The sequence below is a fragment of the Zonotrichia albicollis genome, chromosome 17 (assembly GCF_047830755.1).
Source record: "Zonotrichia albicollis isolate bZonAlb1 chromosome 17, bZonAlb1.hap1, whole genome shotgun sequence".
Lineage (NCBI taxonomy): Eukaryota > Metazoa > Chordata > Aves > Passeriformes > Passerellidae > Zonotrichia > Zonotrichia albicollis.
In genome coordinates, this window is record NC_133835.1 from 12185251 (window position 1) to 12200654 (window position 15404).

The 15404-nt window shown below is 44.7% G+C and overlaps 1 protein-coding gene across 3 annotated transcripts in view; it reads right to left on the reverse strand.

The window, feature by feature from the left end:
* Nucleotides 1-15404, reverse strand: part of PHACTR3 (phosphatase and actin regulator 3) — a 98699-nt gene that overhangs the window by 19961 nt on the left and 63334 nt on the right. For 2 of the 3 annotated variants that reach the window (XM_074553747.1, XM_005489059.4), the window contains exons 6-8: nucleotides 12641-12905; nucleotides 11437-11684; nucleotides 7760-7913 (exon numbers count right to left, since the gene is read on the reverse strand). In XM_074553747.1, coding sequence (XP_074409848.1) covers nucleotides 7760-7913; nucleotides 11437-11684; nucleotides 12641-12905 — 667 coding nt within the window. The remainder of the gene's footprint in view (nucleotides 1-7759; nucleotides 7914-11436; nucleotides 11685-12640; nucleotides 12906-15404) is intronic. The other variant, XM_074553748.1, reaches the window with a different exon arrangement.

A 15404-nucleotide genomic window follows, 5' to 3' on the forward strand; every position in this document is an offset into this window, starting at 1 on the left:
TGCCAACCTGCTGGTTCTTGTTTCCCAGTTGCCTTGATGTCCTCTGCATAAGTGGACTTTCAACAGGAGGAGGTCCTCAACCTCCAAAGGCGTGGTCAATTTCTTCTTAATTTCACTAGATAAAACCATGAGCATGGAGATAAACCTGGGAGTGCTTGGTTTTGTTTGTTTGTTCTCTGGTGTGTAGTATGTGAGAGCTAAAGGAAAAGATAGAAAATAAGAGTGTATTCCAGAAAAAAAGAAAAAAAACCACTCTCCAGAGTCTGGGGAGGCCAAGGAAGTGTGCTGCCTACTTGGATGAGTTAATTATCCTGAAAAACAGATACTGAAGGAAGTTTGCAGTACTCTGGCTGACTGAAGAAGCTCCCAAGACCTGGTTATCCAGCTGCAGCTTTCCAGCTGGGCACAGGCAATGGAATCAGACTTAGCTAGAGCCATGTTTTAATAATTGATACAATTGCACATCATCTATTGAGGAAAATCAGTGACCTTCTGTTCTGACCTATTTTCTCTCCTTCCCCCATTTCCTGTTTTCTAAACATTTATTTCTTTCATTTTTCTCCCCCTCACCTTCTCTGAAGTTATTTCAAAACCACAGGAACTGTGCTAGACTGACCCAGTTTTCCATATGAAAGCAGCAAGCCCAAGCCTGTGATTCCTGGAGGAATTGAGATCCTGAATGAACCAGAAGTTGTGCTCAGAGTGCAGGAGGAGGGAACTGTAGTAACTCAAAATCTGGTGAACCAGAAACGGCAGGGGATGAATTACAGCTTCCTTGGATCACATGTGCTGAGACACAGTTTTCTTGGAAGAGAGCCCAAAAAGATGATCAAGTTCTTCATGGGAAAGCACAGGTGATTCATCTGAGAGCCCTCCCCATAAAGCAGGGATAGCTCAGTGCTGTGCCCCAGGGACGGTGTGTGCAGCTGTGGCTCTGCACATTAAGGAGCTTTTTCTTCTCCAAGCCAAGCCACATTTCAGATTTTGTGGGAGAAGTGACCATTTAGGTATTCTGCAGGCAATCCACTGCAAACAGTCATGGTGACACTCATTGATATCCAGTCTGCCTATCAATTTGATTAGGTTAAAAAGGCAAGTGGGAGCAGAACCAACACAACATCCAAACTTTACCCCTCTCTTTTGTTCTCAAATGCTTTGAAGTGGCACATCTGAAATGGATGTGTTAAAAAAAAGGCAGCCAAACCCCTTTCTGGCTGAGACTGTGCTTATACAGTTCACAGCCTTTCAGATACACACTGTCCATCCCATCTGGCTTCTCTTCCAACTGAGTGAAGTAAGTGCTTGGCTTTAAGTGCAGAAAACATTTTTCCTGAATTTCCTTAATAGATCTAACCCAAAAAACCATAATCCTAAATCCTCTCAGTGACACAGTGACCATGCCTATACAAAGTGAGGGCTGGCACTGTGAATGCCTGAATCCCTCCCTGCCCAACCCCTGGGTTACCAGGAGCTCACAAGTGCTACAGCACCTTGTTCTGGTCAGCTTTTCATCCCACAACAGCACAAATCACTGTGACAACCAGAGCAGCTTTCTTTGGTCTCTATCGATTAAGCTCTGCAAATTAAATTAAAGTAATTTCTTTCTGTAATTACTTTTACTGCAGACCCACATGAGCTCAAGGACCTGAATCATAATCCAGAGTAAGATGGAGCATTACAGAGCATTACTGGCATTTTATGCATTTCCTTTTTGCTTTATGACTGCTTGTCTCACCACAGGGGTTGAGCCCAGATCTTCAGGCGTGGGGAGCTGCCCAATTTCTGGGAAAGGTTCTCAGCTGAGCATGAGCTGCTGGTAGTGGGTGGGTTGGCAGGGCAAAACAAGTGCACTGTTTTCTTCCCAAAAAAGGCTTTTTCCTTATTCAATGACACTTGCTTAAGCAGTTTTTCTGCAAGTTTATTTATGTGATTAGACTGCTCTGTGATACTTACAGCTTTCTGTGCTCTGATTTTCATATTTCTAGTTTCACTTGTGCCACTTATGTCAGATCTATTCGAGGAATTAACTCTGTGTCCCAGAAAAGGCCCTGTATATTCCTATCTGTGTTTCCACCTGCTGCTCTGCTCTTCTCTTGCCTGCTGTGCTCTGACCTGCTGCCCTTGCCTTCCCTGTGCTGTGGAAAACAGATTTGATTAGGAATTCCCAGCACTGGAGCCAGGCAAGTAGAACAGAGCAGTGGAAGGTGATACTGTCTTCTCAGAAGACAATCTTTAATCAGCTGTGCCCTGGGAATTTGGAACTTCATGTTGTTGCCTGGCAGAATTTACAGCCTCTGCAGTGACATTGCCTCCTGTTGGCACAAATACTCCCCATTTTCAGTAGGAGGTGGATGCTGAATCCTCAGCAATCCAGACCTGCCCTGGGAGCACCTCTGGGTCGTGTGCTTGTGCTCAAACCAGGAAATAACCCAGGACAAAGGCAACCGTGGTTCAACCCTTTATAAGTGAATTAGTGTGTTCAAAATTCTTGCCAGACAAGCTGTGGGCTTGTCTGAGACAGCAAATTGCTCATTCTGGTTCAGCTGCAGATCAAGGCTCTTGCCCAGAGCTGACTGGGTGCTCCAGAATTAATTGTACAAGTGCTGCTGAAGCAAGGAAGCACCTCTGCTCCAAGAGCTGCTGTCCAGAGGGCCTGGTATGATCACACACTCAGGGAGCTCGGCAAGTAAACCTGACCAAGGCATTGGTGTTAGTGAGTTTGGTTCTATTCTTGGAGTTTAATGCCTGAAAGGGAACAAGCCTTTCTCAGCCATTTAGACAAGAGGCCAGCGTTGTCAAGGTACAGCATGTACAGATGCACTTGAACCCTCTCTAATGCTTTATTTGAACTGCACTACATCTCCCCTGGACTTCAAAAGCCATATAAACATGAGGCTGAACTTACTCATGGCTCAGAGACCTTAATGGCACTTGAGTCTTCTCCCTCTCCTCCTCATCTGTACCCTTGCAGGCTGTCTCAGGAACTCTGGCAGCAGGCAGTAACCCCCAGCCCCTTAACCAGGCCAGTGCTGTCTGTCACTGTGTTCACTGCAGGGTTTCCAGCTGTGTGCCACTGCCTGACACCAAGGAAGAGCATAGGGAATATTCAGGCCCTGGAATCTGCATTTCTTAATCCTGGAGGCAGCACCAAAAAGAAAATCTCAGCTTCACTTGCGCCTCCTTCACTCTTCCTACTGCTCCCCCTCCATCCCTCACAACATCTTTCTTTTTCATAGCCTGAAAAGCAGAGGCCATAACTGAAAAGGGGCAAACCATTAAAAAAGCCCCAAATCCTCACTGAGCACATGGGTGCTGTGCACACTCCTAATAAAATCCTGCAGCCATGAGCAGGTCTGACAGCAGCCCCCAGCTGCATCACATCTTGTTGGAGAGAGTGAGGAGACAGGAGACTCCCTTGGCTCCCCACGCCCACAGAATTCAATTGGCTCTATATTTAGCTCCTGTCTGGTGTGAGGAGCTGAGCCTTGCACACACACCCACGCTGAGCTTGCTGAGGTTATTTTTAGCATCAGCAAGATGCTTACCTGGATGGTTCCTGAAATGCATTAAATTGTACACAGCTAATGAGTGCTGACAGCTGATCTGTTCTTTGTATCTGCCCCCCCTGCCTTCCTGTCTCTGGAATGAATCTGTGTCAAGTCTTCCCAGCCTTCTGAAATTAGGGCAGTTCCCTGGTTTTTAGCCCAGTGACTGAGAGTTGGAGCACAGCTGGAGATTCATCAGAAAAACCTTGCTAATCCCCAGGTGAGCTTAGCTCAGTTCAGCATCTCCTAAACTTCTGCATTAGGACTACCAGTAGTCTGTACATGTACCCACTTACCACTTTTTTTGGTCAATCTAAACAAAATGTTCCCCAAAGTTCTGTGCATTCAGCCCAGTTCCCTGCTGAGTGTCACCGTCTGAAGGGCTGATGGCTTTTCAGTGAGCAAAGCTGCCCTGAGACATTTCTGTGGAGAAGTGGCACTGGATGTGCTGTCCTTGGGAAACATGGCACAGCTTTTGTGCTGTCAGTAGGTGAAGCTGTCTTTGTGAGTGCTTTGTGCTGAGCTGTGGCACTGTTTTGCTTTTAGGCTGCCTGTCTCAAGTGCTTTTTGCTTGGTATTGCTCCATCTCCAGCAGCACTGTGAACTTCACACTTTGTTACCTGAGGGACAAACCAGGGGCTCATCTGGGTGTGCTTTTGGCTACATCTGCAGTTCCTGGGTGAGTCAACTCAGAAATGCTTCTCCAGGAACCTCAGGGCAGCACCACACCTACAGATTCCAGATGTGGTAGCAACTGAATAAAGATGCCTCCTCTTCACTTCTTGTTGCCAGGAAACCTTGGTCCAGCATCATCCACTTCCCCAAGCCAATGTTTTCAATGTGGTAAAGATCAGCTTTAGGTGCTCAAGTTTTGGTTCCTCTCTGTGTATAAAAACCCTTTGTTCTTCCTGTCTGACTCCTCTGCCCACGTTTCTGTATTTAATTCCTGTCCCCATTATCTTCTAAGTGCCACTTCATGCATCATGTGTACTTGTACAAATATCAGAACAGGTGAAGCAGTACACAAAGTGAATATTACAAGTATAATCTTTTCAAGGAATTTGTATTTTCATTGAGACATTAAGTTATACTGGAGTGTCTTTAATTATGGTTACGTTCTCATGAAGCAAAAGCCACCCAGGCACTTCAAACATCAACTTTCCAAACAGCCAGATATCAAATTTAATTAAACAACCTTTTCCTGAGTCACCCTTCAGTCTAGCAAGTGTTTCACTCCCCCAGGTTTCAGCTGAAACCCCTTCTAGAACAAAGCGTGTGTGTGAGACAGGAAGCAGATACTGCAAACAATCCTACTTGCAAATGTCTTTTCTGCCTCGTGACACAACGAGCCCTCAATTCACTGAATTCCATCGAGGGCTTATTATCTGTGCTCTGAACACACAATAATGGAACCAAGACCTGTTGGGAGCCCTGTTGCCTAATGCACAGTAGAGTATTCCAAGAGTTCACCATGCTCTGGGGCACTGGGGAAGCATGGATTAGAGAAGCACTACAGCATAGGGAAAACTGGAATAGTGCCATTTTGGAGGGAGGAGGAGAGAAAAGTCCATGTTTCCACGGCAACAAGTGGTAGATTAAATTGGCTGGGAGCACGAAATACAGGAAATACACTTTTCAAAAGCAGCCATGCACATAAATGAATCCTGGAATCTCTCCTCATGCCGCTGTCAGTCAATAATAAATCTGAAGTCGGTAGATTTGCACTGCTGTAAAAGTAGAATTTGTCTCAAAATACAGAATTTCCCAATCTCTCTTTTGAGATGGAATGAGTGGGAAGGTGAAGGAAAATAGGGGTTTTAGCTTTGACTTCATAAACACCCATCAGAGTGATAGCAGAGTACCTTTTCTCAGCAGGTTCACAGCTGCTGCTGAAATGTGTTACAACCAGAACCACTTAAATAATACAGTGGTTTTGAGAGGATGCTCTTCTTTTGTCTCCCCATTTTCAAAGCTATATAAACACCGTTATTTGGTGTATTTTGCACATTATCTATGTCAGTACATCCTTCCCTTCAGAGTGCAGAGTGAGGCTGTGTTAGCTGTGGGGCTGAGGCAATTTGCTAGAGAGATACAGACCATCAAACCCCTGCAACTGTGCTGAAAAATATCGACCCTGTTAACAACTGCCTGGTTATGTGCCATTCTTATGCAGTCAGCCATTGAATAACTACTTGCTGATCTGCCCACAGATCATTCTTTGTGCTAAACACAGATCTATAGCCTGATGGTACATGTGGATTTGCTGTTATCTAAGTGTTGCTATTGCAGCAGCAGCGCTGCTCTTTTCTGCACAGGTAGTGGCAAAGCCCTGGAGAGAACAGACATTTCTACTGGATCCCATCTCCCAGGCAGCACTTCCCAGCCCAGCACTTCATTCCTTAGCTGTAAACCTCCAGGGTGTCACACAGAGACCGTGCTGCACAAGTACCAGTGAAATGAATGAGTGCAAACACCTCAAAAGCTCATCCAAGAATTTCACTCTTCCCAGTTTGGTTTCATTTCCACACCGCAGCCAGGCTCTGCTCCGAGTGTGGGCTCTGGGGTGGCCTGGCTTTTGTGAGGTGAGTCCTAATCAGAAGCTCCAAAGGGATATCTCTATGGCGTTGGCTCTTTGGCCTTAGCCACAATTCACTTTTACTTTGTTGGCTGGCTGTTGGGTTTTTGAGACACCCACTTGCTTTTCCTGGTGTTGTAAATATTTTCCTGCATTCATCCACCACCTGAGCTTGTTTGCACGGTCGTGTTCTATTCTGGTGGATGAGTTAAGAGCTGAGCTGAGCTCTGCCAGCACATATGTGCTGGAAGTTGTGTGGGAGACTGCTCCCAATCTGTTTTCCTTTTTTTCCTGGCCATTCCAGCAATCTCCGTGCCGTCTGTTCCCCGAAATGCGCTCAGTCCTCCACATTCCAGGAAGAAGGAACCAAATTAAGGCCTGACTTCCAACACTTGGAACAAAGATGGCTTTTAGCCATCCTCTAGACATCACCAGTGACACTGATGGGCTGCACCCCAGATTGCTGCATGAGATCACAGCAGACAGGGGAGGCTCCCTTAGCTGCATTCACCTACACACTGCAAATTTCCTGCCTCCTGGTGGTGGCCAGCCCCTGTCACCTTCCAGCAGTGTCCTGTGCAAGTCCTTGTACTGGCATTTGACCCTAGGGATGCATCCCTCACTGCCTTTCTTTAGGCAGAGATGTTCTCCTCCATAAACTCTGCTCCATTAGGACTTGTGCTCTGGTCCACACATTTGTTCTCATTCCCTGTCCCCGGAGGTAAAGTTTAATCAAAAGCATGCACATGAATGAGTTAGTCTAAATATCAATAAACGTTTCTTTCAGGAGAAGCTTGAGATATTTAATATTTAATAAGCCTTGAAAATGAATTTCTGTTCATGTTTCCCAATTTGTTTCCAAGCATTTTGGCGGTGAGCAGCGCTCGCCGTCCCTGTGTGGGCAGCACAGCACAGATTATTTAACAATCCACTTTGTCTCCTCTAAAATATTCATGTTTGCAGATATCCAAATGCAGCCCTTAAAAAGCACACACAAAACCCAAATGGTGCAGCCTGAGCCTCCCAGTTACCTCCAGCCTTTGCTGCAGGCTGCCCACCACAGTGATGCTGTTTCTCTCACAGCTCTCCCCTGTTGCCCTGGTTACTGCTCAAAGCAGAGCATCCCTGCCGTGCCTGCAGCTGGACTCACACCTTCCCCAGGTGAGGGCAATGCTGCTGCTGCCTTAAGGCACCACTGCAGCCACCAGTGCAGCAGCTTTCCCTTGGGCAAGTAAATGTGCAGCTCTAACAATTGCCTTTATCCTCACATTCAGCTCAAGCTGACAAAGCCAAATCTGCTTGATAAATAATTACACTACTATTTTTGTTAAAGCATTGGCTTTTCTGGAGGACCTCCAAATCTTGATTGCAGCAGCAGAGCTGCAGGTAGATTTGGCAGGATTTTGTCTCCCAAATTGATTTCTGTCTTGTTTTCCCTTGAAATCAAGACAATCCTGACTAAAAGAGTTAAGATTTTTTTCTCCAGTGGCTGATTGAGAGCTGAAAATGTGCTGTATTGGTTTGTGGATGGTTCCCTGCAAGCAATGGAGCTGGGGGTGGGTGGCAGTGCCTCTGACAGGGCTCAGAGGATGCTCCATTGTGAAGGAGGCTCCTCCCTGTTCTCATTCACAACACTTACTTTGAGAGTTTCATTTCAATTTGCTGCCGGATTTCCTGTCTCTCCTCATCTGTTCTCCTTGGGAAAATATTCCTGTCTTCCAGCTCCTGCTTGCTCGGTCTGTTCCGTAGCTTCACTGCCAGCAGCTCTTTCTTGCATTTTCTTGGCAAAGTACCTGGGACATGCATTGAAAGGAAAGTTATTAGAAAGGCAGCTCCTGGGGATGGAACAGGAACTTCTGGAGAGCAGGAATGGCCCAGAGGGACAGAGATCTGTGTGCTGCTGTGCAAGGAGCATTTGTACACATTAATGTCAGAAAGCAGCACCGCAGCTGAGCAGGGCTCAAACACAAAACCCCTGCAAATGCAGAGGGAAACCATTCCTCAGGGCATGCAGGAACTGCAGTTAAAACTTTGTTTCATCTTGGGAGCATGGTGTGAAATAGGAGGTTAATTTGTTTTGGTTCCTTTTTGCTTTAAAGGGTTTGGGTTTTTTTAAATTTAATGCCTCACCTTTTCTAGAGAAGGTCACCTCATCTTTAAAGAAAATGACATTTAATTGGTATTTTTGTTTGGCATTTGAGATAGGATTAAAGTCTATTTTTTAAAGGATGCTCTGGAGGTTGGCAAGATTCTAAATCCTAAATAGGTTCTCATTCTCAAATACTGGGGTTTTATTTGTTAGGGATCTATGGACCTCCTTTTTTATTATCACTACTGATCTCAAATTTCTTTACACAGAGGGAGGAGTCTGTACAGCCTTTTCCCCACATTCACCTGTTGGAAAGTGGAGCAGAGTAATTTTGGTCTCCCTGTGTAAGCTGTGAAAAATTTCTTGGTAGTTGAATTGATCTAAAGTTAAACTTTTCAGAAACCATAATCAGCTCAAAACCCTTTTTCTGAGCCTAAAAAGCTGTGCCCTTATTTAGCACCTTCCTTGAAATGCTCTCACAGTCTGTTGCAAGCATTAATTAAATTAAACCACACAGCCCTGCCTGAAATAGCAGATATACATTTAACAGATGGGGAGGGAAGTGAAATGATTTGGCTGCTGCCACACAGAGCCTTCTGCAACTGAATATCTGATTCCATCAGGAGCACTTGGCTCACAAAGCCACAGACTTGGGACTCTGACAGGGCTTCTCACTCATCACACTGGGAGTGGGTGCAGAGGAACCAACAGAATTCCTGCTGGAAATAACCTGAGGGACATTCGGGGCTAGAAAACTCCTGGGAATCCCTGCACACGTTCCCAGTTTCACCTGAGTGTTTTAGGGAGGTCATAAGAGGAGTTTGGCCATGTCAGGAGGTGTCTGTGTGTCCACAGGAGCTGCAGCCCTGGCCATGCAGAGTGTCCAGGGCAGGGCACCTTGGGGGCATGGAAAGTGATATAATCTATAGGATTTCTGTCATTGACTTGAAAGGAAATGGGGTCAAAATCCTAATTAACAGTGTCAGCTCCCTCTGTCAATCAAAGGTGGACTGCTCTTAATGAAACAGCATTTACCAGAACAGGTTGAAATGCATGTATACATGCAAAATCTATATATTAAGAGAAAATAAGTGCACATGAATAAAACAAAACTAGAGAACCAAAAAAAGCCCCAAGCTGTTCTTCTCCACATCCATTTTCAGCATCCTGAGGCAAATTCCTTCCTGATCACTACCTCAGTAGAAACTGAATCTGCAAACACCCTTATTTAAGTATTCTTTTTTTAAGGATTATTTTTCTTAGTCAGTCAGGCACAATCAGAGCCAGTCTGCCCCTGACCATCTATCTCAGGCTGGATTGTTTTGTGATTTATCACACCTCAGCTAGGTCAACAAGAAATGGTCGGGAAATTCACACCCTTTTCATGTTCAGGCTGTAGGTTCCTGTAAAAACTCCCTGTTTCAAGTCAGTCAAATCACTACATTTAATTTCCTGTCTGTTTACTGTTATTTTTATCATATTAATTGTTCTATCAATGAAAAAGCAAATCCTAACACTGCCTGATGCTGGACAGACCTTGATTGCACCAGTTGTCAGTTGTGGGCTATGTTCTGGTAATGTTTTTTAAGCTCATCTTGCCTTGTGTTTTCAGAGGTTTCAAATAATGATTTATTTGAGTAGGAATAGAAAACCAAGGCAAAATTCCTCACTTTTTCCAGAGTTATGTGATTTTCTGTACCTCCCTGTAGCCCCAGGGCTGTGGCACTGTGCCCTGTGGTGGTGGCAGTGGCAGAGCAGGTGACAGTGCTAAGGCAGGACAGGGATTGTAAAGCAGCTCAGCATTAATGGATAGTTTTACTGCCTGACTTGGAAACCAGCCCAGACCCCTTCAAACCAGAAGGGATCTGGAGGTGTTTAGGGAATTGTTCTGGTGCTGTCCCTGGGAATGCTGGCACCAGCAGTGCCTCCACGCCAGAAATGCCTTGGGAATGTCCCAGCTGGCTCTGGGACATCAGTCACAGCACCCTCTGTGCCAAGCAGCAGTGTTGGTGCAGCCACAATAATGCCCAGATATCTTTAAAGCAGCTCTGTTTTTCTCAGGTGGCCTCAGCCATCCCCAGTACAGCAGCACTGTCCTTCAACTGCAGGAATTTTCCAAAACTCAAGCACTTATTGTGGAAAGCTCAGAGCTGCTTCTAGATATCACTGAAACTTGTACAATAACCAGTGCCCTCCTATCATCATAATAATGAATAATTATTTGTTAAATATAGAGAGATTCACCTTCAACAGTTAAATATTCAGATTTGGTTTTGCTTGTTGGGGATAATGTATTTTTTTTTGTCTGGCTGCCTCTAGCTCTTAGAAATTTTATCAAAAGAGGCCACTTTTACATACATAGCCAGGAAAAAAAGTAGAACTTAAAAGGTGTTTGTTGTGTTTTAAGCTATCCTTAAATGCACAGCAATTACACTCCTTACCTCAGGAGTCTGTTCTGTTACTTGGTGTCTTAAGACACAGCAGCAGAACTCATGTCCTGTCTGCTGGCTCCTGCTTTCAAAGACATCTTTTAAAATTCATCTTTCATCTGCTATAACAATTTTTTTTGATAAATTGTTCTCTGCCTGCCTTCTTTTAATGCATTCATGAAGAGAGTGGAGGATTCATTTCAGATTGAATCTGTCTTGCTAACATGGAAAACATTAAAATCCTTGAATGACAAATTTTCTAATGAGAGCTGATTGTTTTGCCAAAGCTCACTTAAATAATTGCACAGGATTATAAAATGCATTCCCCATATGTTTCAAGAAGGGGTAAAATGGACCAGATGGAGAGAAACTTTATTCTTTAAGATATTTTCTCTACACATCTTTCCTGGATTGATTGGTTCCTATCACTTTTCCATGTACCATCACTGCATGGAAAAATAGTGCTGAAATTGCAGAACAGGGCAGCACTGGCACTGGGTGTACAGAAAGCTCTGGCTGCTCCCAGGGGGATGTCTGGGAGTGCTGCTGCTCATGCAGAGCAGCCCCAGGGTGCAGCAGTAGCTGAGAGGGTAAAGCACAGTGATACAGCTCAGTGTGCAACACCTGCGGGACAGCCACAATCACTGTGACTCCAATTCAACTTCAGCTTTTCACCAGGGTTCCTTCAAAAGCTGATGTGACAGTAGAGGAATTTACCCTTCCCAATATTTCCTGCTGCCTTTAGAGCATTCCCGTGGTTGTGGGAGTGTATCTTTGTAATACAGTGACTTTGCTTACCAGAAATAACAGAGTCGTTCAGAACTTCTTCATCCTGATAAAAAACAGACTCTTCCTTGAGCTCTGAGTTCATGATCATGTTTTCTTTGTTCTCATCAGACTCTTTAACTGAGTTCCTCTTGTTTTCTGAGTCACTGCCATAACTCAGCGAGTTCTCCTTCTCCTTGTTGCGCTCCATACTCGACGTTCTCGAGGGACGGACATCCACCCTTTTTTTTGGAGAGCCTTTGCTTTCTCTTCCATGGAAGCTATGGGTGGAAGATGCACAGCCCAGATTTTACAAACATTGTTTTATTGCTGCAGTAGAAACTTACATGAGAATGAGAAAAACGTCCTGTAGCTCATAAAGGGCAGGGCAGGGAGTGCAGCATGGACCAACATGGGGTGGCATTTTCAAGTTGAGAATGGCAATGTGGATCTACTTTCCTGTCTCTGCCATTAAAATAAGACATGGGTGGGTGGTGAATAATGCTTTTCTTTGATACATGGTCACAAGATATACTGTAGTGATTAAAAAACCCACAACAACATGTCCTTCTAATGTAAAACATGCATGGCATGAAATATGACCATTCATATGATATTGTATGATCATGGCAGAGGTCTAACAGGGCCTGGAAATGACATCATGTGAATCTGTTCCCTGGGGCAGTAGCTGTTAGGGAACTGAGAAATGCTACCAACTTCACTCCAAAGCTCTGGGATGGCAAAGGTTAGTTCTGTCCTCTGATACACAGGAGGGCTTATAATGAAACCCAGATACAGCACCCAGTGTACTCCCACAAAAACATTTGTGTTAAAAACAGATCTTGTATGTGCTCCTGTGTCAGCCAAGAGACACAGAAATGACAGCATTTCTCATTGCAGAGTACTTGGAGCAGGATTTGCCTTTGCTACTCTAACTTGGTATCTTGTGGGGAAGATTATCTTTTGCAGTAGATGAGGGACTATCACCTGATTCTACCTGCTTAAAAACCTACTCCTGCACCACAGCAGCCTCCTTATAAAGGAAGAACATACAATGAAATAGCTGCCAAATGAAGCACTTTAACCAGGGATGTTTGTTCCAAGCAGTCACACCACGAAGAAGGCAAACCCAAGCTGCAGCAGCAATTAAAACACTAACAACAGGATAGGAAGATTTTCCAAGAGAAATGAGGTGGTGGGATGAGTGTCCTCATGCAGCCCTGCAGGCTGTAGGTACCTGTCCTGCCGGTGTTTGGTGGCCAGAGCCCTGTGGAGTTCTTCAATGACTCTGCTGGGAGGTAAAGGCAGATGAACGGCAGCCAGGTGAGGGGACCCGGTGGGCGTTGTTACCTGGCCTCTGCCATGGGGCTCGCAGCTTTTCTGGCCAGAGGGGTGGAAGAGGGCAGCTTGTCCTGAGATTTGGGAGGAACCCACAATGACATAGTTCTTCAGGATGGTGGAAGGAGGAGATTTCATGGCTGGATCGTCCGTTTCGCTTCCTGCTGTCAAAACACAAGAGGGGAGGAGGTTGTGCAATGCTTTTCTGTTTTCTTCTTTTTGCACAGAGTCTGCACTGAACTTAATTTGTTGTATTGAACAGAGGATAAATGGTGATGTTTTGCTCTTGCTGTGAGGTAACTGGCTGAGTAACTGAGTTCAAAAGGCCCTTACTGTATCACTCCAGATCTTTAATCTAGCAAAACAGATGCTTCTTCACTTCCCCTCTTTCTCACAGGATCAGATTCTCCTTTTTCCCAGCCCACCACTGCATTTTTGCTTGCCCACACTGTTGCTCCTAACCACCAAAGGCTTGGGCTGTGGTGGTTTTCCAATCTAGCATTTTCTGTGCTGGACTCTGGCAGGCTGTTTTAAAATTTATGCCCTGTGGTTCTGAGTCTGGACAAAATGTACCAGTGTCTATTAGCTGCTCCTCTGTGATTGCAGCCCAGACCTCTGTCTTTCATATGCCCGTGGAGAAAATGCCAAAATCATTATGAGGATAATGTTTGCATAACAAAACTTGCCAAATGACATCCAAATGAAAGATGGGGTACTGAGCACTAACAAGAAAAAAAGAAGGGTGGGGCAACATAATCTCTTTTTAGCCCCAAATTCGGCTATTTTCTATGCAATATAAATCTTTTGTCTGAAATTAAAATTACACATTTAGACTGATTTATACATTTCCTAGCATTTGAGTCTGAAGCACAGTGGATATTTCCCTGGTTGTAAATTTGGTGGCTTCACACGACATCCCTTAGTACAACTGAACATCTGCCCTGAAAAAGATGCTGATTCGTTTTTCTGTTCTCTTCCCCTTCCCCCTCCCCTGTATCCGTGTCCCACGCCTCTGGCATATGCAGATGTTTGCACCCTGTGGGTGGATAAAGGCAATTTGGGCGCCTCATCCCAGAGTATTTCTTGTCCCTTGTTGCCACCTAGTGCTGCACACAGGAATTTAAACTGGCACAGCTTGCTCAGCTTTGGTACAAACGTGCTTTCACAGGTAATTTTTCCTTTTTTTTTTTTTCTCTTACTTTTGACATAAATCCTTCAATTCATAGCAGAGAAAAACTTCTGCTCAGGCCAGGATTATCCTGAAGTAGTCCTGTAACAAGGACTTGGTTCCAGCTGGCAGGGTAACTTGCTAGAAAACTGGAGAGGGCAAAAAATACTAACTTCAGTTATTAAATACCTCCTCTCAGAGCCAGTATCCTGCATAAGGTTTACCAAAACCATGCATTTTCTTAATTTTGCTTAAGAAGAGTTCCTGAAATCATAACCAAAGTCTAACCCTGAAAATCAGAGTGTGGCAACACTAAGCCTGGCTTCTTTTTGGGTTTGTGGGGTGAGGAGGAGAGCATCCACAACAAAATCTCTCTTCTAAGGAAGGTCTAACATTACTTTTTTATCTCTGGAGGTGTTTGTGCACATTTGGGTCCCTCCAGCCCAGAACTCTTAACAATGTCTTTGTTCATTTCTATTCAAGCTAGCCCAGAACTTACCCAGTTTAAAATCTGGGAAGTCTGAAGGCTCAGGGGCATTGCTGCAAGAGGCAGTGCCGGATGTGCAATTTGTGAGCCCCCAGAGCTCCTCCTGCACTGATCAGGAGCTGCTCCAGCCAGGATTCAGCCAAGCTCTGCTGAGCAAAGCTGGCTTTGGTGCTCAGGGGGGTTTGATTCTGTGCTGCTGTGGAGATCATAAATCATAAATTGATTTCTGATCAATTGCTGCCCTCTGAATCATGGCCTGAGGGGATGGACAGAAGCACCTCCTGAGCCACTTTATCCTCTGCACACAGAGGGTGCCTGTGCTTCCTCAGAGCAGGAGCCAGGGCTCAACCCCTAAGCAAGGAAAGAGAAGATTTTGTTTTGTCTTTACACCAGCTTGTTCCTGGAACAGGTCAAGGGCCGATTTCATCCTCATTGCAGCTTTGGACAATATTGAGAATTTCCTGAGATCACAGCTTATTTGTCCTAATGGCAGATGTTCAGTGAATAATCTTGCAAAGTGATGTCTTGGCACCTTGCCCTGTTCCTCCTTTCTCTGATTAATTGGTGCTTGACTTACTCCTCACTCCTCTGCTGACAGCATCCCTAGCATTGTTAAGGGAGGGGAAAAACTAAACACAAAGGAGATTTTCAACCTCTTCATCTTCCTTTTCTTTCATAATTGCCCTTTCTCTCTCCCCACACTTTTGTATTTCCTCTCACTCACTGACGGTATTTGTTTAATTTTAACTTAGCACTGCCCCCACATCCCCACAAAAATAAACATGTATAATCACTACTGGAAAAGGCTCTAGAGTTACTGGAATCATTGAGAAAATTCGAAGTTGTTCTTTGTGGAAGATGTAAATGAGAATTAAATACCAAAATTCAAAATACCTCAGATGCTACAGGAAATACTTGAGTTAAGCAGAAAAAAACCTGAACTCTAACTGCTCTGAAGTGCTTGGTGGAGGTGTAATCTCTATACCCTGTGTGGGTCAGGTTTCCAAA